At 45.0% G+C, this 25861-nt stretch overlaps 1 protein-coding gene across 1 annotated transcript in view; it reads left to right on the top strand.

Annotated features, from left to right (window-relative positions):
- Window positions 1-24906, top strand: part of CCDC25 (coiled-coil domain containing 25) — a 42164-nt gene extending 17258 nt beyond the window's left edge. The window contains exons 6-10 of the mRNA XM_068280114.1: window positions 1553-1628; window positions 4837-4940; window positions 5566-5768; window positions 21765-21810; window positions 24269-24906. Of these exons, the coding sequence (XP_068136215.1) occupies window positions 1553-1628; window positions 4837-4940; window positions 5566-5768; window positions 21765-21810; window positions 24269-24298 (459 nt within the window). The 3' untranslated portion in view covers window positions 24299-24906. The remainder of the gene's footprint in view (window positions 1-1552; window positions 1629-4836; window positions 4941-5565; window positions 5769-21764; window positions 21811-24268) is intronic.
- Window positions 24907-25861: the final 955 nt, after the last annotated feature.

Here is a 25861-nt window from a genome sequence, read left to right on the forward strand (position 1 = left end):
AAAGCTGCAGCATGTTCATGTGGCTTTTCTCATGTGAAGTTATTGAGCTAGCTTAGTTAATGTCTCAGTTTAGCTAACAAGCCCCACTGCAGTTATGGGAGCTTTCAGAAGAGGAAAAACTCTGCTGTGGCTTGTGGTGTTTCTCAGATCACAAAGGTATAAGCTGTGGTATCTGTTTAGCAGGGAGTGAATGTCAGACTGAAGCTGCAGCATGGAGGAGGGGCTTATCATAATCCGAATCCGAAACAATAATCCGAACATTTGTCTAGCGCTTTTCTCCTGTCGGATTCAAGAGCTGCAGCCACTGGGACGCGCTCTAGAGGCCACCCTGCAGTGTTAGGCAGTCTTGCCTTGCACTCCTAATTGAATAGGTACTGACCCTAGCCAGGATTTGAACCCTGGTCTCCCATGTCCAAGGCAGTGCCCTTAACCAGTACACTATCCAGCCTCTGTCAACATGTTACATAGAATATACTAGACATGTTAGGGCAGTGGTTCTCAAACCAAGGGTCGCGGGCCGAATGCAGCTCCCTGAGGCCTTTTTACCGGACCCCCACACATAAAATATAGTACTCATAGCTGCAACCCACTGCATCTTTAAATATTGGCAGCCCGCATGTAGAATAGCAGTGCTGGCACCACTCTTCCACATGGAAGCCAGAAAACAGTCATTCGCTGGCTTCCAAACCAATTCCACATCAGGTTGTAACCTGGGTATATTTCACTGTCTAGTTTACAATAGCTAGGTCCATTGTAATGTTTTTCTTCATCATTTTATGTATACTCCGGCCCCCCAGCAGTCTGAAGTATGTTGACCCAGCCCCTGACTGAAAACGTTTGGGGACCATTGCATTAGGGTATCTTCTGCTACATTACTGAGGGATGCACAATTTATTTATTTTTTTAACACATTTTAAAGCGGGATTGTCAACCATAAAATCAAATTCCATTTACCCACTGCTCTGTGTTTATTATGTAGTCTACATCCTGACCATGCATTGCAAGCATTCCAATATAATCATGAATGTGTCTACTGTAATGAATCTTATCTCAGTCAGCCTGGCTCTATTCTTGTAAATTGCCGGAGAAGCTTATCTCCCGGCCCGCATTCCTGCTCCTCTTTGATTGGCTGAGGGCAGTTCAGTGTGATACGAGGCTGAGAAGGGAAGCACACCTCACCCCTCTGAAGAAGCTGCGGAAATGAGATCTATGCGGTGCTCACATGTTTACAAAGCAAGCTAGATATGACAGTGCAGTTAAGGTACAGAGCTCAGTGGGGAGGAGGATTGGCAAAGCATACACCATTTCAGTCAGGAGAATGAAAAGAGTAAGGGAGGAAATGACACCAGGATTAGCTTCAGCCAGAGGGACATTTTTTGTTTTTATTTACTGTATAAAATTCATATATTATGTAAGTAGAACAAGTATTTATTTATATATTTTTTTCCTGGGCTAGTATCGCGGTCTCTGCTGCTTTAATGTTTCTTTGTACGATTCTTGATCGGTCTGTATGCTAAAATGCGATATTCTGATCTCTTTGTGTACATTTCAGGGACAGACAATAGACGACATACCGAAAGACGTCCTGACAGACTGCGCACAGCTAGTGAAAGCCAACAGCATACAAGGTATGTGGGCAAACATCACATTATCCTTCTAGTGTTTCTTTTCTTTCAACTCTTCCCAGAAGTTGTTTTTCTGTCTTGGATGCAGTGATGAGGGGTGTGAACTTCCATTTATTTAATTTTTATTGCTGTCTGTTTCCCTTTTGAAAGATTTAATCTCACTTACTGTCTTTTCTGACATTGTAAAAAGGTTTGAAGTCAGTAAACATTCTCAAGCACAGACATTAGCCTCTTTATCCACCACTGCAGTATATCTACGTCCTCTGAGACTTCATCTAAGCCACAAGTCAGTAGATATAAGTCTTGTACGGAAGCAGTGCTGTGCAGGATTGGGCTCCTGTGCACATTTCTGGCACTATCTGATGCAGCATTAATTGGTGAGTGGTAATAGGTTTCCTGAGCTAATGAGATTGATTTTTATGTTAAAAATACTTTTATTTTCTCATTTCATAGTGAAAAATAAACTCTGTAGCATTATTTCAGAATCAAATACCTTCACCATAAATTCTGACAGGAACATAATCTAAATTTTGTGATAAGCGGTAAGAATGGGCAAACAAAATGTGTTTTTTTTTTATCTACAGTGCACTTTTTTATTTTAAAACTGGAATTAGTAAAACTGAGAAATAATGTGTTTTCTATTTTTTTCCCCCCCTTGTTTTCCCATTAAAATTCATAGAAGACTAAATTGTTCGAGGGAAAAATAGCGTACAATGAAAGCCTAGTTTGTCTTGAAAAAAACAATATATATTTCATTTCTGTGTCATAAGTAGGGATAAAGTTATTTCTGATTATATAAGGACATAGCTAAAATGTCAAAACTGCTCTGGTCCATAAGTGGGAAACAAGGTCTGGATGTGAAGTGGTTAAAATTAATACCTGAGACAAAATAAACTAAAAGGATTTATACTTACCTGTGGTCTGTTAACTCCTTTGCTCTCTTCCCGGGTCCCCTCCGTTGCGCGTCTATTCATCTCAGTAACGTCCCGGACTGGGGCAGTCAGGGACTACAGTGCATGCGTGGCCCTGGACGCGCAGACCTCCCGATCGCTGTACTTGGACAGTTTTCTGTAGACTGTAACTGTGTGGCCATGAGAGTGCGATCATGGTTTTGGTGGGGGGGGGGGGGGAGGTGGCTGGGACTGTGCATGTGCAGTGACCTGCAAACTGGCTGGATCCACAGTGGCGCAATGGAGGAGCCCAGACGGACAGGGATGGAGCTAATGGATTACAGGGGCTGGAGGAAACCCCAGGTAAGTATAAAACGGTCTCAGGTTTACTTAAGGTTCATACACACCTATCAACTATCTGCCAAACTTGTCTGTTAAGCCCCATACACACGCTTAATATCGGTCTTTTATGCAGCACAATTGTTTAGCAACTTTTGTTGTGAAACAAGTTGAAACAGCTAAAAAAGTATTTTGCTATTGTTCAAAAATCTGATAAGACTGATAAGAAGTCAATCCAACAGTTGGATTGACTTTTTATCAGTCTTATCAGCTTTTTGCAGAATAGCAAGCAACTTTTTTTGGGTTGTTCAACTTGTTTCACAACAAAAGTTGTTCAACAATTGTGCTGCATAAAAGACCGCTGTTGAACGTGTGTATGGGGCTTTAACCTTCCTGGCGGTAAGCCCGAGCTGAGCTTAATTAAAAAAAAAAATGGAAAAAATTCATTATTTCTCAGTTTTCGTCCATTATAGCTTTAAAATAATCCACACTACCATAATTAAAACCTATGTATTTTATTTGCCCGTTTGTCTCGGTTATGACACCATTTAAATGTTGTCCCTATCACAATGTATTTTATTATTATTATTATTATTTATTTATTTATAAAGCGCCAACATATTCCGTGGCGCTGTACAATGTAAGAAAACAAACAAGGGATACATAATGATACAGACAATGATATACATCAAATATAAACACTGATACAAGATACAGCACTGCTGATTACAATTTAATTTAACATGATGACTAAAATGTATAAATGTCTAACAGAGTGCAAGCAATTAAATTAATAACAGTCCATGACACAAAAGGGTGAGTGCCCTGCCCTTGCGAGCTTACAATCAAAAGGAATGGGGTGGAAACAAGAGGTGGGGTGCCAATATTTTATTTGGAAATAAAGGTGCATTTTTTCCGTTTTGCATCCATTACTATTTAGAAAGCTTATAATTTAAAAAATGTTTGTAGTATACTTCTTTCACATGCATATTTAAAAAGTTCAGACCCTTAGGTAACTATTTGGGGGTTTTTTTAATTGTAATTTTTTTTTTTCCATTAAAAATTTTGTTTGGGTAATATTTTGATGTGGGAAATAAACAGTTCATTTTTTAATGTTATTATATGTGTAAATTGTAATGTAAAAAACATGTAGATGTAGTTTTACTATTTGGCCACAAGATGGCCACCTTGAGTTTTTTTTTATTTGTTCTCCTTGTGCTTCTCGCTAACCGGAAGCACAAGGAGGGCACGGAAAATTTTATTTGCAGAAAGACTGAAGCCTCTAGTAAGAGCGCTTCGGTTTTTCTGCTGGGGACATGGATCAGTGATCATGTTCCCGTTCACTGATCCCAGGGCTACCGGTGGACAGCACGGGGCGCGCTGAAGCGCGGCAGAGCAGGCGCCTGGACGTGAGCATCACATCCGGGCGGCAGAAATGGTTAACAGACAATTTTGGCAGATAGTTGGACAGATAGTTGGCAGGTGTGTATGAACCTTTACAGTCTTATCTGTTGTGGAGATTTCCCTTTGCGTCAGAGAGCAGCAAAGGGTGAAATGGAAGTGTGAGATTTATCTTTACTTACCTGGAGCTTCTCCCAACCCCTAGAAGTCATTTATGTCCCTTACTGCAGCTCTGGTCTTCTCATGGGTCCCGCTGGCCACCTCTGAAGGATCGGCGTCTTCTGTGCAGGCACATGCGAGCACCTGTGTGCAAACGCGCTCTCGCCGTCGGGAGAGTACTGTGCTAACGCAGTACGCTCCTAGTGACGTGGGCGTGTTCTCGCGCAGGGCAGGTGACACTTTAAAGTGGCACTTCAGATAATATGCTTACAGATTTGAAATAATTCAAGAAAGGATAACTATGTGGTCATGTTTTTATTGTTTTCTTTGACTCTTGGTGCTGGGGACTTGTGTAGTATTGTACAGCTCTGTGCTGGGCAGGGATACACTCACTGACCATCATCTTCTCTCTCTGTCACCAGGCTGCAAAATGAACAATATCAATGTCGTGTACACACCGTGGGCTAATTTAAAGAAAACTGGAGACATGGACGTCGGCCAGATTGGCTTTTACCGGCAGAAAGATGTAATTTTTATTTCTGTTTTCTGGGTTTATACAGGGACGGTTCTAGACTTTTTGCTTCCTGAGGCAAACTTGTGAGGATGCTGACCCCCCCCCCCTCCCTCCCCCGATGGGTAGCTTGGAGGGGGGTAGCAGCCAGGAAGGGGGAGCAGCAGGCACAGCGGTAGGGAGGGTGGGCGGCCCCCCTTCCTCACCTGGGGCTCCCCCGTCCTTGCCCCCCCCCTCCAGCTATTTTTATTAAATTAGCCAGCAGCGAGGGGGGAAGCAATTAACTACTTCATTACTTGCATTCCACCGCACGCCGCGTCACTTTCTGCAATGCCGCCTTCAGAACCGCAGTGGACGGCATTGCAGGAAGTGATGCGGCGAGTAGTGGAACACAAGTAAGGAAGTAGTTAATTGCTTCTGAGCTCGCTGCTGGCTAATTTAAATTTAACAAAAATAGCCTGTAGGGTTGCACAGACGAGGGAGCCCCAGGTGAGGGAGGGGCCTGCCCCACCTCTCCACCACTGTGCCCGCTGCTCCTTTTTCCTGGCTGCTTCCCCCTCCAGCACGGCGCGACCCCCCCCCCCGCCCACCCACCCACGGCCATGCTTTCCATATTCAGCTTTATCCAATTGTACGACAGGTGAAATCTGTGACCGTGGAGAGGAAAGACAACGAGATTCTAAATCGTTTGGAAAAGACCAAAGACGAGCGTTTCCCGGACCTGGCGGCGGAGAAGGAGTCGCGGGATCGGGAGGAAAGGAACGAGAAGAAAGCCCAGATCCAGGAGATGAAGAAGAAGGAGAAGGAAGAGATGAAGAAGAAGAAAGAGATGGAGGAACTACGGTAAGCTGCTCTGTACTACACAGCACTTTACTCCCTTCACCCCCAGAGATCAGCAAGTCACAGTTTGATTCTGCTGACCAGTGGCCAGAGATGGTCCATGATATGCAGATAAAAGCGTGCATGAGGCTTGGGATTGGGTCAGTGAGGCGCACTTGGGGCTTGTTCACAGTAGAAGACCTTTTTTTTTATAGCACTAGTGATTTTGAAAAGCTCTTGCTAATGCCTTGCTATGGGGGATTTTTACAATATCACATTGCTCCAGTGTGAACACACACATAGGATAACATTAGCAACAGCTTTTATAATCACAAACGCTTAGAAAAGCTCTTGTAGTGGCAACAAGCCCTTGGTGTTGATTTTGATTGGGCCAAAAGCAAACTGCATACAATTTAGAATTATAAAGATGCCCATCCATCTAGCGATGTATGGGCAGATCGATTAAGAGACATCTCTCTCTGATCGGAGAGAGATCTGTTGGCGCGTACAGGTTACGGTGCCGCTGGCGAGCTGGACGCAGCACGAGTCTATTGACGGCTCTCCCTGCTGCCGTTCAAATCTCCGGCGGCGTAAAATACTATTCCCCCTCTGAGTTGTAGCAACTCAGAGGGAGGAGTAATTCGGGGTCTGTTGATCGCCGGATCTCCCAATTACTCTTGTGTGGGTTGCGCAGCATAGCGCTAGTGCCGTGACAGGGCCCAGCTGACGTGCCAAAATAACTTGCTGTGAGCTGCCCATACACCGCAGGCCGATTCCTATAGACTTCAGCATGAAATATCTCAGGAATAGGCCGTGTGACATCTCTGATGCCACTTGCTTGGCTGACACCTGGAAGCTGGACAGGCGAGATTTACACTGCGGGAGGATAGCGGCTAGGGGTGTGTTGGGCGTCGCAATATCGTACGCCGTTACCTCCTCACACCCGATTTTACATATTCAACCGAGATTTTTAAGCTTGCTCTATTGATTTTGGCCTGAAATCAGTCAAAACCATCGATCAGGAATGCTTGTTGCAGCACCCATTTTTGTCTGATTATATTAAACTAGCCGACCCGCGGTGTAGCATACGCCACATAAGAGGGTAGAGGGCAGGGAGGGGGGGTTGGACCCCCCTACCTCACTTGGGTCTCCCATATGTGCTCCCCCTCCAGCTTAAGCTCAGCAGGAAACCCCCCCCCCCCCTACCCTCACCTGGGTCCCCCATGTGCGCTCCCCCTCCTGCTTAAGCACAGTAGCAGCCGCCACTATTAGTAAGAGGCAGCGGGCGGGGATGACTCACCTCTTCCGTGTTCCATTGTGCGTTCCACTGTCGTCACTTCCTGCAATGCCGCACACTGTATTGGTGTAATTTGCCTTTTTAAAACAGAAGGAAATCTGCAATAATTCAGCTATAAGTGAACATTTGTGGTTACCTACAATGCACTGCTACTAAATATGTAAATTCCCCCTTTTCCCCCTTGGTAAGCTAAGCAAGCATCCAGAGCGCTGGTGTATAACAACCATATAGCTTTACATTTTACACAGTCATATCAAACCCACATGTAGACAATCTGTTTTAGATTTTTGGTCCTCATCTATACATGGCAGGAATTGATACACCTGTATGAGATAGGGCTTGGACCAGTACAACAGAGTAACCAAGCAGCTCAGGGTGACCCAAACCACTCGGAATGTATAGGGGGATAAAAGGGACCAAAAAGACCTCCTACTAAAAAAACAAAGCTTGGTGTAATTTGCCTTCCTAAAACAGAAGGAAATATGCAATAATTCAGCTATAAGTGAACATTTGTGGTTACCCACAATGCACTGCTACTAAAAATGCAAATAATTCCTTTTCACCCTTAGCAAGCCAAGCAAGCATCCAGAACCACTGGTGTATAGCAAGCCTATCTATCTATATCTATCTATATATATATATATATATATATATATATATATATATATATATATATATATATATAAAATAGAGTAAGTGCCTTAACCTTCAAGCAAGAAGAAGAAGTAGCGCCTAGCCCCCAGGGCCGGTCCAAGCAAGAAGAAGGGGTTGGTCCAAGCAAGAAGAAGTAGTGTCATATCAAACCAAGGGCAAAGAGGGATAATTTGCATATTCAGTAGCAGTGCATTGTGGGTAGCTGAAAATGTTCACAGGAAGTGACGACAGTGGAACACGCGATGGAACACGGAAGAGGTGAGTCATCCCCGCCCACTGCCTCTTACTAATAGTGGGGGCTGCTACTGTGCTTAAGCAGGGGGGGGAGCGCACATGGGGGACCCAGGTTAGGGGGGGGGGGGGTTCCTGCTGAGGTTAAGCTGGAGGGGGAGTGCACATGGGGGACCCAGTTGAGGGGGGGGTCCAACCCCCCTCCCCGCTGCTGTGCCTAATACCCCCTTCCTGCCCTCTTATGCGGCGTATGCTACGCCGCGGGTCGGCTAGTAGCTTTAAATTTTACACAGCCATATCAAACCGACATGTGACAGCCTGTTTCAGACTTTTGGTCCTCATCTGTACATGGCAAGGATTGATATGGCTGTATGAGATAGGGCTTGGACCAGTACAACAGAGTAACTAAGCAGCTCAGGGTGACCCACACCACTCGGAATGTATAGGTGGATAAAAGGGACCAAAAAGACCTTCTACTAAAATAAATCAAAGATTGGTGTAATTTGCCTTCTTAAAACAGAAGAAAATCTGCAATAATTCAGCTGTAAGTGAACATTTGTGATTATCCACAATGCACTGCTACTAAACATGCAAATTATTCCTTTTCACCCTTGGTAAGTCAAGCAAGGCTATAGCTTTAAGTTTTACACAGTCATATCAAACCCACATGTGACAGCCTGTTTCAGACATTTGGTCCTCATCAGTACATAGCAGGGTTTGATAAGGCTGTATGAGATAGGGCTTGGACCAGTACAACAGAGTAACCAAGCAGCTGAGGGTGACCCAAACTTCTAAGAATGTATAGGGGGATAAAAGAGACCAAAAAGCCCTCCTACTAAAAAAAGCAAAGCTTGGTATAATGTTCCTTCTTAAAACAGAAGCAAATCTGCAATAATTCAGCTATAAGTGAACATTTGTGGTTACTCACAATGCACTGCTACTAAATATGCAAATTATCCCTCTTTGCCCTTGGTTTGATATGACACTACTTCTTCTTCTTGCTTGGACCAGCCCCTTCTTCTTGCTTGGACCGCCCCTGGGGGCAGGGCGCTACTTCTTCTTCTTGCTTGACGGTTGAGGCACTTACTCTATTATATATATAGATTATCGAATCGTATGACCGCCATATTGCTAGACGTATAAAAACAAGGAACAGCAAGAGCCCCATTAGTGTAAAATGTACTTGTAAATGGTTACTAGATAGAGTAAATATTAATACTCACAAACCAGGGTTACCATTAGGCAACCACTGTAAAGGCAGGTGGGGAGATTTTCCTGACCCCACTCAGGAATAAGAAGTCGCTCTCTGTAGATGAGAAAAAGGGGGTTCAACCCTCCACCCAGGGTGGACTCAATATTATGCAGGAGAACAGAGGCGCCAAAAGGATAAAAGGAAGCTAAATGAGCTTAAAAAAACAAATTCTTGGTAAATAGAGGAGGCAGTGGTAGACTTACCTCCTCCAAGTAGACACACAACGACTGTAGTAAAGACAGTCAATATATTTTATTTCTGAACTCCAAATATGCAACGCGTTTCGCAGGTTTGATCTCGCTTCATCAGGCAATAACAACGGAGCAATAGCATATGTGGTCAGTAGAAGAGCCAGGCACCTCTGCCTCTGCTAGACGTACAGCCAGCTTTAGCATCTCACTGACCATCTCTGCTGGTGGCCAACCAAAGCTGACTTCTGAATAATGTTACGTGTCTGATGGTTGTGTATAGCCAGATCCCTAAGATTTTCTTTATAACATTTTTTTTTTTTTTTGCGTACCCAAATAATTATGCAGCACATTGCGTTCTTACTGTAAGTCCCTAAACCCTATTTCAGAAATCCTTTCATGATCGGGCTCATCAGGAATTAGCATGTTTTTTGCTTTCACACACCTGCACGCCTCACAAAGCCTGACTATTAGCAGCGTTTATTGACTTAAAGGGATACTTAAGTAAAAAAAAATATAAGAGCTTTACTCACCTGGGGCATCCCTCAGCCCCCTGAAGCTGTATGGTGCCCTTGCAGCCTCGCTCCGATCCTCCTGTCCCCACCGGCGGCTACTTCCGGGTTCGGCGACAGGCTGGAAACGCGAGTGATCCTCCGCGTTCCCAGCCGCTATATCACCCTCTATGCTGCTATAGCGTATAACATATTAAGAGCACCAAACAGCTTCAGGAGGCTGAGGGATGCCCCAGGTGAGTACAACTTTTTTCTCTTTTTTTTTTTTTACTTAAGTATCCCTTTAAGGTGCCCATACATGGTAGAATTTTTCATTTTTTTTCCGATTAGATAATTTAGTTTGATTATTCCGTTAGATCGATTATAAAGATTTTGCCAGCATGTCCGATCAGATTTTTCTTGAAAAAAACGGGATAATCATTCTAATTTCTTGATCGGAAAAAAATATTTTCAACTTTCATTCGATTCGATTATTTAGTTTGAATAAACTGGAAAATCGAATGTTTTTATTGTATAGTGTATGGGCACCGTTAGAGTGTTCTGTGATGATTCTAAAATCCATAACTGCTACAGCTAGGAAGGACTTTTGGTACCAGGATTTATTCTGTGGCTGCTGTGCAGTTGGTAGGCAGCATATATGTATAAATGTAGTTGGTGCTCATCGGTCAGCATGAGGGTGTAGTGGTCAGGGCCGGAACTACCATAGGAAAAAAATGGGCAATTGCCCCAGGGCCCCAGAGCCTGTAGGGGCCCCCAAGGTGTCCTTCCCTATCTTAACTGTTGCTCCCCAGGGACTCTGCAGAGTCTGTTAAGTTGGGAGGTGATTGGGGGAGGGTCAGCAGCCAGCTCAGGGGCCCAGGAGGGAAATTTGGCTGCAACAAAGGACCTATAATGATGCTTTTTGGTAGGGGGTGTCTGTTGGGGGGCCCCCAGGCTAATTTTGCCCAAGGGCCCAATTGTTACTTGAACCGGCCCTGGTAGTGGTTAGCACTCTCACCTTGCAGCACTGGGTCCCGGTTCGTATCCCAGCCAGGGCACTATTTGCACGGAGTTTGTATGTTCTCCACGTGCTGGCGCAACTTTCCTCCCATATCCCAAAACCATATAGATAAGTTAATTGGCTTCCCCCTAAATTGTCCCTGGGCTACGATACATTATTATTATTATTATTATTTATTGTATTTATAAAGCGCCAACATATTACGCAGCGCTGGACATTAGTTTAGGTTACAGACAATATTTAGGGGTGACATACAGCAATATGACAATACCTGAATACAAGAAAGACCAGATCACGCAGCACAGTATGAGTACAAGGTAATGCTTAGTCAGTCACTGGAGGGGAGCATGGAGATTAGGCAGGTTAGGTTCACTCAGATGCCTAGCATGGGTGCACAGTAATGGAGGTGCAAGATCAGGTAGGACACAAAAGGAGGAGGACCCTGCCCAAAGGCTTACAATCTAGAGGGAGAGGTAAGGACACGAACGGTAGGGGACCAGAGTTCAGCTGTGGGTTTAGAGCACTTGTGAGGAGTAGTAGGCCAGAGTGAAAAGGTGAGTTTTGAGGGCTTTCTTGAAGATGTTGAAGAAGGGGGCTGCCCTAATGGGTGGAGGTAGGGAGTTCCATAGTGTTGGAGCAGATACATACACACTACCAGGCATGGGCGCAAATTCAGGTTCGGGTGAGTCCGGATAGTTCTATCCGGGGGGCAAGGGGGGTCAATCTTACCTGTCTGACGTCTTCTTCGTCCATCCCTGGCGCCTCCCACGTCGGTCACGTGAGTACAAACGCTTCCTCTTTCCGGGTTGAAGGAGGAAGTGTTTGTAATCACGTGACGTGCGTGGACCGCATGGTGGGAGGCGCCGGGGGACGACCGAAGAAGACATCAGACAGGTAAGCTTGACGCCCCCCGCCCACACCGCACAGCATTACTGGGTGAGATCCGGCTAGAACTATCCGGACTCACCCAAACCCGAATTTGCGCCAAGCCTGCACACTACACAATACAAATGACTGTTAGGGATTAGATTGTGAGTCCCTCTGAGAGACAGTTAAGTGACAAGACAATATATTCTGTACAGCGCTGTGGAAGATGTCAGAGCTATATAAATACTAAATAATAATAATAATCTGCTTAGCAGACAGTCTTTGGAAATAGAGGCTGCAGTACAGGAAGCTGTCCAGCAGATGGCTCCTATGTTCTTTTTCGCTCGTCTTTCATCTGCGTAGCAGACATCATTGTAAATAGAGGCTGCCGTATAGCAAGTTGACCAGCAGATGGCTCCTATGTTCTTCCCCTGGTCCTTCACATCAGATGAAAACAGTTGAGGTGTAAAGGGAATGTTTGTCCATTATGGACTCATTCATGTCCAGTAATAAGCACAAGTTATTAAAGAGAACCAGAGATGAAGCACCCTCATGTATTTTACCTTATAAATCAGTGGGAACATGACAGTAAACACCTAATCTGCTCTTTGTTACATTGTTCTCTGTTTAATTTGCCTGTTATCACCTCTAAGATAAGAATCCCGACTAAGCAGTCAGCTGGCTTTGCTACAGAAAGATTATAGCTGAGACTGTGTTCTTTTGTGTCTTTTCAAGTCCAAGCCTGCCCCCTGCTGGCTTTGCTCAGAAATCATTATAGCTGAGTCATTATAGCAAAGCCAAACTCAATGCTCAGTCCGGGATTCTTATCTCAGCTAGATAACAGACACTTTTAGCAGTGAGGATGGAACAGAGAGCAGGGTAGGTGTTTTCTCTAATGTTCCCACTGATTTCTATGGTAAAATACACGAGGGTGCTTCGTCTCTGGTTCCCTTTAAGTTGTGTCCAGATAACAATTAAATGTTACTTGTTAAGGTTACTGTGGGAATGATTATTCTTTATCTTTATAATCTTTTAACTTTTTCATTTATGACAAGCTGACAGATTGCACAACACTGTATGATAAATTAAGAAGTTTTGAGTCAGGATGATACCGTTTATTAGCTAACTTAAAAGCGTTATGCTGGAAATACACGGTAAGATTCAGATGGCTCGATAGATAATTTCCGCGCTCGATTCTGCATGGGGGACAGTGGGAAAAGATAAGAAAAACAAATGGAAGATAACAGAATCGCCCGCAAAATCGAGCGCGGAAAACGATTGGGCGTGGAATCGAGCGGCAAAATCGACCCGTGTATTACCAGCATAAGAGTAAGCGAGCTTTCGGCTGTGCAGCCTTCATCATACTCAATCCTGTTTTCGTGGAAACCGATGGAACAGACAACTATATACATGCAACATCAAAAGGTGATACATAGATATTTTTTTTTTTCCAGGCATAAATACATGTCATTAAGATGGCTTAAATGAAACATAACATCTAAATGGGGTGAGAGGTTGTTTGCTGGTTAATAGATTAGACCCCTTGTTTACTCAACCCCTCAATTGTGATCCACACTCTCACAGAGGCATCGTAAATTCTGAGTTCACACGTTTAACTACAAGCAGAGAGCAAGCAATATAGGCTAAGAAAGAGTTATGGCATTAACCACTAGGCCCCAGGACCGGCGACCGACGTAAAGTCCTGGGGCGGGGATTTGCAGGAGATCTCTGCTTGGATGACGGATCTCCGCTCCGCCATCAGTCTCCCAGCGGCATTTGCCGCTAGGAGACTGTTAGATGGCAAAACCGCCGTCTAATAACACTGTACAGCGCTGTGATCTAAGGCAGCGCAGTACTAGGGACAGCCGTGTGACACGGCTCTCCCCCTGAGACACTCAGGAGTGATCCGCTGTCTTTGGCTGATTATGGGAGGGGGGGGGGAGGGAAGGGATAAAAATAGTAAAAAAAATCGTGTGGGGGGGGGTTGTGAGGGAAGGGAAAGAAATCGTTAAAAAAAAAAAATAAACATTTGGGGAGCGATCAGACCCCACCAACAGAAAGTTCTGTTGGTGGGCAGAAAAGGGGAGGGGGAATCACTTGTGTGCTGAGTTTATCAGTCTCATACCAATATAAAAAGTTGTCCTTATTCAAGCCTTTGTCCATAACTTTGAACCATTTTTATAAATTTTGTTTCTGCTATTAACCACTTGATGACCCAGCCTTTACCCCCCCCCCCCTTAAGGACCAGCACTGTTTTTTGTGATCTGTGCTGGGTGGGCTCTGCAGCCCCCAGCACAGATCAGGGTTCATGCAGTGGGATCAGATCGCCCCCCTTTTTTCCCCCCTATGGGGATGATGTGTGTGTGGGGGGGGGTCTGATCGCTCCTGCTGGCTGGCATGTTGCGGGGGGGGGCACCTCAAAGTCCCCCTACGCGGCGAAATTCCCCCCCTCCCTCTCCTACCTGTCCCCCCGGTGATCGGGGCTGTACAGGACGCTATCCGTCCTGTGCAGCCTGTGACAGGATGTCCCCTGTCACATGGCGGCGATCCCCGGCCGCTGATTGGCCGGGGATCTCCGATCTGCCTTACGGCGCTGCTGCGCAGCAGCGCCGTTCAATGTAAACAAAGGAGACAAATATCTCCTGCGTTTACATTTAGTCTGCGAGCCGCGATCAGCGGCTCGCAGGCTATTCACGGAGACCCGCTCCGTGATCTAACAGGAAACGGCCGCTCGTGCGAGCGGCCTTTCCTGATTAATTAGGGAGGCACCTGACGACGCAGATCTGCGTCGCTGGTCCTCCAGCTACCACTTTGCCGCCGCATGGTATGAGTGTGCGGTCGGCAAGTGGTTAATCTATCTTTTGACGATTTGAAGCACCCTTCAGGGCAGTGACACGAAGATCATTCTTGCTGTGTCCGTTGGAGTTCAGATCCGGTATTCTTAATGCCTGTGACCGTTCATACATTTGCGCAGAGTTTGTCCAGTTTCTACCACATACATACCTTTGGGGCATTTAGCACACATGATCAGATACTCCATATTAGTGGAATCACAGGAAAATGTGCCTTGTGTACTCCAGTTGTGAACCTGGCATTGTTAACTTGTCAGTGGAGTAGATGTTGCATGTATCCATCAGCTTGTAAGCAAACAGGATTGAGTCTGATGAAGGCTGCACAGCTGAAAGCTTACTCTTACTCTTTTAAAGAGAGTCTGAAGCGGAATTTGTTACCTTTTTTATTCTGCAGCCATCTTCAGCATTCAAATTCAAGTTGTTTTGCCGCATCCCCGCGGCAGGACGAGTGTCATGTCCTCCAGAAATGCCCTAAATTAATTCCAGGATCGCATCACTTTGCTTCCTGGAAAGGGCAGAGCTATGCACAGTAGCTCCGCCTGTTCTTCAGTCCATCTCTGCCGATCTCCGCCTCTCCCCGCCCCTCTGCCTTCTTTCACTAAGAGGTGTGGGGAGAGGCGGAGATTGACTGGAGAAGAGGCAGAGCTACAGCGCACAGCTCTGCCTCTACTAGGCAGCAAAATCCATGACCTGTAAAGTCGTAGAATTTAGGTAGGGTATTTCGGGGGCATAACTAACTCATTCTGCCGCGGGAATATGGGAAATCAGCTTGACATTTAATGCTGAAGATGGCTGCAGAATAAAAAGAGGTAAAAAAATTCCGCTTCAGACTCTTTTAAGTTAGCCAATAAATGCTATCATCCTGATTCAAAACTTCTTGCTTTTACTTGCGGCTAACGCGGTACAACCCTTTACTGCTACTAGTATGAGAAACTAATGATGGGTGCTGAATAATTGTGAATCAGAATACATTGACATGAGACTAATGCCTTGTACACAGGCTAGATAGTTCTTGGCTGCGGCCGCTCACTGGAGCCACCTCTGCTAAGATCTAGGGCTTGATTCACAAGAGTGCTAACTGTTAGCACGGCCGTTTTCGCGGTAATTTTCGTGAGAAATCGATAGCGGTTTCACGCAAAAATTCGCGTTTGCGCGCGAAAACCATTATCGATTAACGCAAACATTTGCGATTGCGCGCAATGCGAAAATTCGCACGAAAACGGCAGTGCTAACAGTTAGCACTCTTTTGTGAATCAAGCCCCTAGTGTGTGTACAGCAGCCCCCGATCCTCCACAATGCCTCAGAGAGTGATCAGCCTGACAGATCATTGTTCTTCTACTCATGCCATGCTGTGCTCCGACGTGCCAACAGCTATTAACCACTTGCCGACTGCGCACTCATAACGCGCGTCGGCAAAGTGGCAGCTGCAGGACCAGCGACGCACATCTGCATCGCCGGCTGCAGGCTAATTAATCAGGAAACAGCCGCTCGCGCGAGCGGCTGCTTCCTGTCAATTCACGGCGGGGGGCTCCGTGAAAAGCCTGCGGGCCGCCGATCGTGGCTCGCAGGCTAAATGTAAACACAAGCGGAAATAATCCGCTTTGTTTACATTTTTACAACGCTGCTAACAGTAGCAGCATTGTACTAGATCAGCGATACCCGGCCAATCAGCGGCCGGGGATCGCTGTCACATGACAGGCAGGAGCCTAGAGGCTGCACAGGACAGATCCGTTCCTGTGCAGCCTCGGATCTCCGGGGAAGGGAGGGAGGAGAGGGGGAATCCTGCGGTGGAGGGGGGCTTTGAGGTGCCCCCCCACCCCCCGCCACCCACAGGCAGGCAGGAGCGATTAGAACCCCCCAGCACATCATCCCCCTAGTGGGGAAAAAAGGGGGGCGTTCTGGTCGCTCTGCCTGTTGTTTGATCTGTGCTGGGGGCTGTAGAGCCCACCCAGCACAGATCTTCTAAATCAGCGCTGGTCCTTAAGGGGGGGGGGGGGTAAAGGCTGAGTCCTGAAGTGGTTAAATAAGGTCACAAAGCGCAGTCCTTCTTTTGCTTAGAAGCAGAAAGTTTTGAATCAGGATGATACCCTCATTTGGCTGACTTAAAGAAAACCTGAGGCAGCATCACCAAAATATAAAATAAAAAACCATACTACCTGCACCACGCCGCCTCCAGAATGCACCATCGCCGCCCGTTCACTAGGGCTGCACGATATATTGGTTTAAAATCGATATCGTGATTTGCGGCAAGGCGATTTCCTAATCATCAGTCGTGATTTTTTTTTAATGCGCACAATTTTACGCATGCGGGCTTTTTACGCGTATTGTTTTAAGCGTTCCATGCGTAAAATTATTTGTGTTTGCCGCTCGCCACGTTTCCTCCTTCCAGACCTTTGACCACTTTATAACAATAATTCCAACGTGTGTGGCGCTTTTCTCCTGTCGGACTGAAATTTGCTTGAGAGGCATTTACTATGGGTGCATTCTCGCATTGAGTCTTGCCCAAGTACTCCTTACTGAATAGGGAGAACTGAGATTTGAACCCCTTTAACCAGTACACTGTCCAGCCACTACCCTATGAGTTTCCTGCCAGTCACACCATCTCTGCTCATGCTGTGCTGAGCTCCTCAGGCTCTGGCTGACCCACACTAATGTGTCTTCAGAACAGTTTACATATCTGAAAGGTCCTGAGAGGCAGCTCACTAGGGGGTAAAGTGTTGTTTGACAAGCATTAGAAATATGCATGACGAGCCTCCTGAGGGAGAGTGGGGAAATCGGATAGCTGTGTTGATGGAATGTTTTTGCATTGATGTAGTAGTAGGTCACCTCTATGGCTGCCATTCAGTCTCTGGTTATTTGCTGCTTTGCGTCTCTACAGAGAGTCCCTGAGACACGTCTGAGGCGCCATGTGTTTCGGTCTGCGTCTATCTAACGCCTCTGATAGTTTAATATATTTTTCATTCTTAAAACAGAAAATATTTGCCACTACTCAGCTATAAAACTATACGGCTGTAGTACTTATAAGCTATGGGCATGCTTTACACCAGCGGTTCTTGATGTAAGCCTGACTTCAGGGGCATAAAGGGATAATTTGCATGTTCAGCAGTGGTGCATTGTGGGTAACCACAGTTACACACTTAAAGTTACACACTGTAGGGGGGTCGGGGGAAAATGAGTTGAACTTACCCGGGGCTTCTAACGGTCCCCCGCAGACATCCTGTGTTGGCGCAGCCACTCACCGATGCCCCGGCCCCGCCTCCGGTTCACTTCTGGAATTTCAGACTTTAAAGTCTGCAAAGTTGCACCCTCCTAGGTGTATAACAGCTGATGTGCCACAGCAAGCCTGGTCACCAGCCAAGCAGTCAAGTAGAAGAAGATTCAGCCGGCACCATCATATGCTCTTTCAAAGATTTATTTGATCACTGTCAAGTAGTACACAGGTACATCATGCGACGTTTCGGAACGATGGTATGTTCCTTTCTCAAGCCATGACAGTTACAGCCTTACACAAAAATTACAGCACTTTTATACTACATCATAACATTCAAATTATCCAATCACAGTCCTCAATACAATAAGGACCAATCCCTGCCCGCTATGTCATAAGCGGACCTGATAGGGAACAGACTTTAAAGTCTGAAAACCACTGCGCCTGCGTTGCCGTGTCCTCAATCCCGCTGATGTCATCAAGAGCGCACAGCGCAGGCCCAGTATGATCTGTGTCTGCGCAGTACACTCCTGGTGACATCAGCGGGAGCGAGGACACGGCAATGCAGGCGCAGTGGTTTTCTGACTTTAAAGTCAGAAATTACAGAAGTGAACCGGAGGCGGGGCCGGAGCATTGGGGAGTGGCTGCGCGGGCACAGGATGTCTGCGGGGGGCCATTAGAAGCCCTGGGTAAGTTCAGCTCATTTTCCCCCGACCCCCCCTACAGTATTCCTTTAAATCTGAATTATTGCAAATACCTTCTGTTTTAAGAAGGCAAATCACACCAAGCATTGCGTTTTTAGTGGGAGGGCTTTTCGGTCTCTTTTAGTCCCCTATAGTTTCCTAGTGGTTTTGGGTCACCCTGAGCTGCTTGGGTATTCTGTTACTCAGCTATAAGTGGCCTAGTATGGTTTCCCATGATGCATCTCTACCCAATGTGCAAAGCATCTCTTTACGCCCCTAAAAGCCAGACACACACACCTAAAACTACTGATGGTATAGTGAGCCTATAGCTTAGATTTTATAGGGCCACGCCAATCCAGCATTCATGCAGCTGTTGCATGAGCTGCTTGGTTACTCAGTTGTACTGGCCCAAACCCCATCCCATAGAGCCACATTAAACTCTACCATGCACTGAGGAGGATCAGAAAGTCTAAAACAGTTGTCTGCATGTAAGCTATAGGCTTACATGCAGACAGGCTCACTCACTGTATAGGGAGTATATATGCTCACTATACATCAGCAGTTTTGGGTGTGTGCAGTTTTCAAGGGCGTAAAGAGACAATGTGCATATGACACCCCTGTTTGTGGTTTTCTTTCCACAAAAGAGGGGGGCGGTGAGCCTAGACCCCCTCATATCACAGACCTATACCCCCAGGCCATCCTGCCAATAGGCAGTCATTAGGAGGAACTTACAATGTTTTGTACATAAGTTATTGTGATATTTTAAACTATTGAATAAAAATTATATTTTAGCTCATACAGTGGAGGAAATAATTATTTGACCCCTCACTGATTTTGTAACTTTGTCCAATGACAAAGAAATGAAAAGTCTCAGAACAGTATCATTTCAATGGTAGGTTTAATTTTACAGTGGCAGATAGCACATCAAAAGGAAAATCGAAAAAATAACCTTAAATAAAAGATAGCAACTGATTTGCATTTCATTGAGTGAAATAAGTTTTTGAACCCTCTAACAATAAAAGACTTAATACTTAGTGGAAAAACCCTTGTTTGCAAGCACAGAGGTCAAACGTTTCTTGTAATTGATGACCAAGTTTGCACACATTTTAGGAGGAATGTTGGTCCACTCCTCTTTGCAGATCATCTCTAAATCCCTAAGGTTTCGAGGCTGTCTCTGTGCAACTCTGAGCTTGAGCTCCCTCCATAGGTTTTCTATTTGATTAAGGTCCGGAGACTGATTAGGCCACTCCATGACCTTAATGTGCTTCTTCTTGAGCCACTTCTTTTTTTGTTTTTGCTGTATGTTTTGGGTCATTGTCGTGCTGGAACACCCATCCACAACCCATTTTCAGTTTCCTGGCAGAGGGAAGGAGGTTGTCGTTCAGGATTTCACGATACATGGCTCCGTCCATTTTCCTGTTAATGCAATTAAGTTGTCCTGTGCCCTTAGCAGAAAAACACCCCCAAAGCAAAATGTTTCCACCCCCATGCTTGATGGTGGGGACGGTGTTTTGGGGGTCATAGGCAGCATTTTTCTTCCTCCAAACACAGCGAGTTGAGTTAATGCCAAAGAGCTCTATTTTGGTCTCATCAGACCACAGCACCTTCTCCCAGTCACTCACAGAATCATTCAGGTGTTCATTGGCAAACTTCAGACGGGCCTGCACATGTGCCTTCTTGAGCAGGGGGACCTTGCGAGCCCTGCAGGATTTTAATCCATTGCGGTGTAATGTGTTTCCAATGGTTTTCTTGGTGACTGTGGTCCCTGCTAATTTGAGGTCATTCACTAACTCCTCCCATGTAGTTCTAGGATGCTTTTTCACCTTTCTCAGAACCATTGACACCCCACGAGGTGAGATTTTGCGTGGAGCCCCAGAGCGAGGTCGATTGATGGTCATTTTGTGCTCCTTCCATTTTCGAACAATCGCACCAACAGTTGTCACCTTCTCTCCCAGCTTCTTGCTAATGGTTTTGTAGCCCATTCCAGCCTTGTGCAGGTCTACAGTTTTGTCTCTGACATCCTTGGACAGCTCTTTAGTCTTTCCCATGTTGGAGAGTTTGGAGTCTGCTTGATTGATTGATTCTGTGGACAGGTGTCTTTTATACAGGTGACTAGTTAAGACAGGTACAATTGAAGGTATCGACTTGTTCATTTGGCACTTTTATTGGCCTGATGAAGCGGGCTGGGACCCGCGAAACGCGTTGCCTGTGCTAAATAAAAATCTTTTGTCATATACAAGGATTTTGTTATTGAGGTAAGCCACCTCATATTATTTCCTCGATTTTAAGATGTTTTTAGATGCTTTTATTTCAGCCAGGGCGTCTCTTTACCTTCAATTGTGCATAGCTATACCCCCAAACAATCTGTGTTTGAGGGGTGGTGACAGACCACCTGTGGGTGCCCCACAGTGGACACCTGTCCCTACTTTTTCAAGGAGAGCGACCACATCCAGGTCCCGGCTGGGACTACCCCGAGTGGAGTCGGGTTTATGGTCTCCACCTGCTTCCTACGGTTGGTTGCCCTTGCAACCTCCTTTTGTGAGTAGTAATTTATTGAAATTCCTTTTTTCAATTGCATACTAATATACTACACTATTGGGCTCCCGTATTTGTCTCCTATATTTTTTTCCTGCAAGGTGCTGAGACACCCCCACTACACTAAGTTAAGACAGGTGTCCTTAATGAGGGTGACTAATAGAGTAGAAGTGTCTAACCACTCTGTGGGAGCCAGAACTCGTAATGGTTGGTAGGGGTTCAAAAACTTATTTCACTCAATGAAATGCAAATCAGTTGCTATCTTTTATTTAAGGTTATTTTTTCGATTTTCCTTTTGATGTGCTATCTGCCACTGCTAAAATAAACCTACCATTGAAATGATACTGTTCTGAGACTTTTCATTTCTTTGTCATTGGACAAACTTACAAAATCAGTGAGGGGTCAAATAATTATTTCCTCCACTGTATATATATTTTAGCTCATACTTTCCCAGCGTCTCTTGGTCACCATGAGCAGTGTTCTCCCCAGGCTTTTAGCCAGGTGCTCCACCCGGCTAATTTTGGTGAGCACCCGGCTGCCATCAGAACACCTCATCTTCCTCCTATGCTGTAAGCAAAGTTGCGCAGAGAAGCCCCGGCCCTGCATTGCCCTGTCACGCCCCACCCGGCTACTTTTTCATGCCACCCAGCTGGAAAAAAATTCTGGGGAGAACACTGATGAGCTGTCTGGGTGTTCCGAGGGTCTTATGGTTCACTAACACTTCTTCTGTTCTTTCCCCAGGAATTACACATCTCTGATGAAATCAGAAAACATGACTTCAAATCAGGTGAGTCAGCAAAGGATCACATCTACATGGGACCAAATGGCGATTTTTTTTTTTTTTTTTACTATTTGTGCATTTGTATAGAGGCTACTGAAATGCCCTAATCATATTCTGATTTGACTACTGCTGCTGTATATCCTAGCCAGCAGTTCTACAGAAAAACACACTGGCACCTCTTCCAATGGAATTATTTTGCTGAAATAACCTCTTTTCTAACACTGCCTCTCTTTGCCAGCCACTCTACTCAGAGGACCTTAAAGAGGGAAAAAACTGACATAGCATTCAATAAAAATGTGTTTTCTTACTTTTTTATAACTCATACAGTTACCATATTTGCTTTTGTGCACAAGTAATATTGTCTGATTACAAATTCCCAAAGTACAGTTTATCTGCTCTGAAAGCTACCATTGCATTTCATTGCATAGCTGCTGTATTAGTATATTAAAATCTTTCTAGTGATCTCAGCTCATCACAGCTCAGTTTCGGTAGTTTGCTAATGTTTACTGAATATATCTGACAAAGTAATGTAAACAAAAGATTGTTATCACCTCTTTGGATCTGGCTAGAAGCTTTCCACTGAAGCAAGGAACTTTCCACTGAATAACAAAGTGCTGTGTTTAACTGTTTGAATGCTGTTCTGCTACAAACATTTTTATGGTAGTAGATTTTATGCTGTAAATAATCTTTTAGAGCAAAGAGGGACTGCTCAAATTTCATCTACGGTCTAAAGCAGCCGTCGGTCGGCTAGGGGGACGGATTCTCCTTCTTCCATCTTTTGCCTCCCACTAGCCTTTAAAGTTGCGTGCAGCATGCAACAACACAAGGAACTTGTCCAATCACCTGTTCCAGCTGCAATCTCCATGGCAATGACGCCATCATTTGAAACCGTCATTACGTACCAGCATGTCAATTGATGCCACTGTCGTCATGGAGACCGCCCGCTGGAACGAGCGATTGGGTGAGTTGCACCCAGCCATTTCCGCTCGCTTGTTCGCGGAAGGAAGGGAGGGAGAGACACAGGAGGGGGCCATATTCTAGAGGTATGTGGCTCAATCGCATAAATCTTAGCTCACCCTTGGTCTAAAGCTTTAAACACAACACAAAATGGAGGAATATATATTTTTGGTTTCCAAGTTACTAGAAGGGCTAATACTCAACATTTTCACTTCACTCAGGAGCTGGTGTTGCCTTACTAAATTGATCAGATTGGGTTGAGCCATACTAATGTGAAAACAATGCAGAATAGCTTCTACTGTACGCTGGGGGGCATAGAAAACTTTCTCTGATTTGTTTGAACAGCCATTCGTTAATTACAAGACAATCACAGCAAGACAAGGCAATGTTGTCAGTGTGCTTCAGTATAGTGTTAATATGCCACCAAATGACAAAAACTAATTTATACTTTTTTTTTTCTGTGTTTTATGTCTTAAAGCGGTTTAACACCCAGCATTACAACTTTGCTTTAAAAGATTGCTTACAGCTTAGAAACTTTTATGCCAGATTTTTTTTAAGCAGAAATTCACTGAATGGGTTAAACATGACATTTTAGTGTTGCATTTAACTAGGAATCCACATCAGTGCTTAGCTTTAGTTACAAATGTATCTTTGTTTGGAATGCAAATAGACCTCTGAAAAGTCTGTCTGGGAAGCCCTCTTTGTTCTCTCAGAGAGGTGTTTGTTTATTACATTGTAAAAAGATACATTTGTAACTAAACCTAAGCAAGGATGAGGATTTCTAGCTAAATGCAGCACTAAAATGTCATGTTTAACCCATTCAGTGAATTTCTGCTAAAAAAAAAAAAAATCTGGCATAATAGTTTCTAAGCTGTAAGCAATCTTTTAAAGCAAAGTTGAAATGCTGGGTGTTAGACCACTTTAAAGTAAAAATGTAATTTTTGTATCCTATTCACTTTAATAAGGCTGTATGTCAAAACATGACAACCCCTTTTGTGTCTTAACCTCTTCGGCGGTATTATTATTTCCATATTTTAGGGTGTAAAAGCGGTGCAGTTTTCTCGCACACTTTCAGACCCCAATACTAGGAAAACATCATACCGCAGAGAGATCTGTGGCAGCCCAGCATTTATTCACCTCCCTGGAATCCAATGCTGCAATTCTACCTCCATCCCCCGGATGGTGCTGTAACCCTGTAGTGAGATTGCCATCTGTCATCATGACAACAAATGGCGATCTAATCAGAGGGATGCAGTGCCTCCGAGGACAGGAAGGAGAATGACTGCCAGCGTCTGGATCCCGGGGGAGGTGAGTTGAAACACCCACTGCACGCTATATTCAGCACAGACCTCCTGTAGGCTACCACGAGTCAGGTTCGGGGTTACCACTCTGAGCTGTGGTTTTCCACCCCGAGCCTAACTCCAGGGAAGTTAATAGGCACATTTTTGCTTGTGTGATGTATGAATTATTTCTGATACCGATAATTGCTCTCTCTTGTTTCTGGCAGGATGGCAATGACTCTGACGAATTCATGTAACTTGGGTAGTTGGTGTCGGGATGCTTTTTTTCCCTATTATCAGAATAACCCGGAGGCTGTATGTTTAAACTCCAGCATTGGCCTTGCGATCTGCTGGCTGGACCCATCACCAGTGGACTGCACAGGCTTCCGAGAACTTTCCCACCCAGCAGATTTGGGTTCTGCCTGCTTCTCTGAACTTGTTACTTGGAGACTGGGGGACCTACAATGCAGGCTGAGTACCTTTTCCAGCTAACGCACCCATCTGTGGAGCTGAAGCCAGTCTCTTGTGCGAGGTCATTCCATGCCTGAACCTTGCTCGAGAACATTGCTTGTTGGTATGTTAGGGTTTGGCTGCTGTGTAACACGATCTGCTCCTTTCTGCCCCAACGCCTCGCTGGGCTTGGTTTGTTTTGAACTTGTGGTTGTTCTGCTTTCGCTGGCGGCTCCAAGGACCTTCAGGGAAAATCATATTTTTGTAGATGTCATTTGAATGCACAAGTGTTCAGATTTCTTTTTTTTCCTCTTGATTGCTTCGGAATATACTAAGTTGCTGTCAGTACCTTGTGCCATGCAGCATTGGGGCACGATCAGTAAGTAAGACAAACATTAAAGTATTGGCCATGGAACATTGTTGTTTTGTCTTGTTTATTCTACCACAAAGTGAAAACTAAAGGTGGTCGTCAATCTAACCTACATTCCTATGATATTTCTGTCTCTCCCCTAACCTTAAATCTTTTGCCTGTGCATGTAGGCTGATTTGACGCTCAGGCAGAAATGATGGTACAACGGCCATACATCTCTTGACTTGGCGGCCAATCGACCATACGATTCATTAATTATCAAATCTAGTGAAAATTGGAAGCAATGTGTAGAGGATAACGGGTTGGCACTACATTAGACAAAAACAAGTTGTGCTTTGGTTTGCCTTGTTCTTAGCCCAAATAATCAGCTTTAGCGTGCTTCTGGTATACAGTTCATTCAATTGCAGAAAAGGAAAAACTGCGGAGAAACCGGCACTGCTAAAATGCTGATTTATTGTATCAAAAATAAAGTGCGTACATCATGTGCAAAAAAGTCACATAAACAAAGTTGCTGTATAAAACATACCAAACTGGAGTGGGCTATATTCTGGTGCGGTGGGTGCTTAAGCCTGACGACCGTTTCGCGCACGTCTGCGCATGTACGCCTCCGTAAATGCGCAAACGTGCGCAAAACAGCCTTCATGCTTAAGCACCCACCGCACCAGCATATAACCCACTCCAGTTTGGTATGTTTTATACAGCAACTTTGTTTATGTGACTTTTTTGCACATGATGTACACACTTTATTTTTGATACAATAAATTAGCATTTTAGCAGTGCCGGTTTCTCCGCACTTTTTCCTTTTCTGCAATTGAATGAAAGTCGGTGCTGCCAGGAGCATGCTGATCAACAGTGCGACCAATTTTGGGCCGAAATCGGTTGCATGTATCGATCGGACACGATGTCAGGTCGTCACCTGTCCTGTGTCATCCATCGCGCGTTTCCCTACCATCTTTGGAATCCCTCGCTCTTCTGTTAGCACTATGCATGCTGACGGTGT

The sequence above is a fragment of the Hyperolius riggenbachi genome, chromosome 4 (assembly GCF_040937935.1).
Source record: "Hyperolius riggenbachi isolate aHypRig1 chromosome 4, aHypRig1.pri, whole genome shotgun sequence".
Lineage (NCBI taxonomy): Eukaryota > Metazoa > Chordata > Amphibia > Anura > Hyperoliidae > Hyperolius > Hyperolius riggenbachi.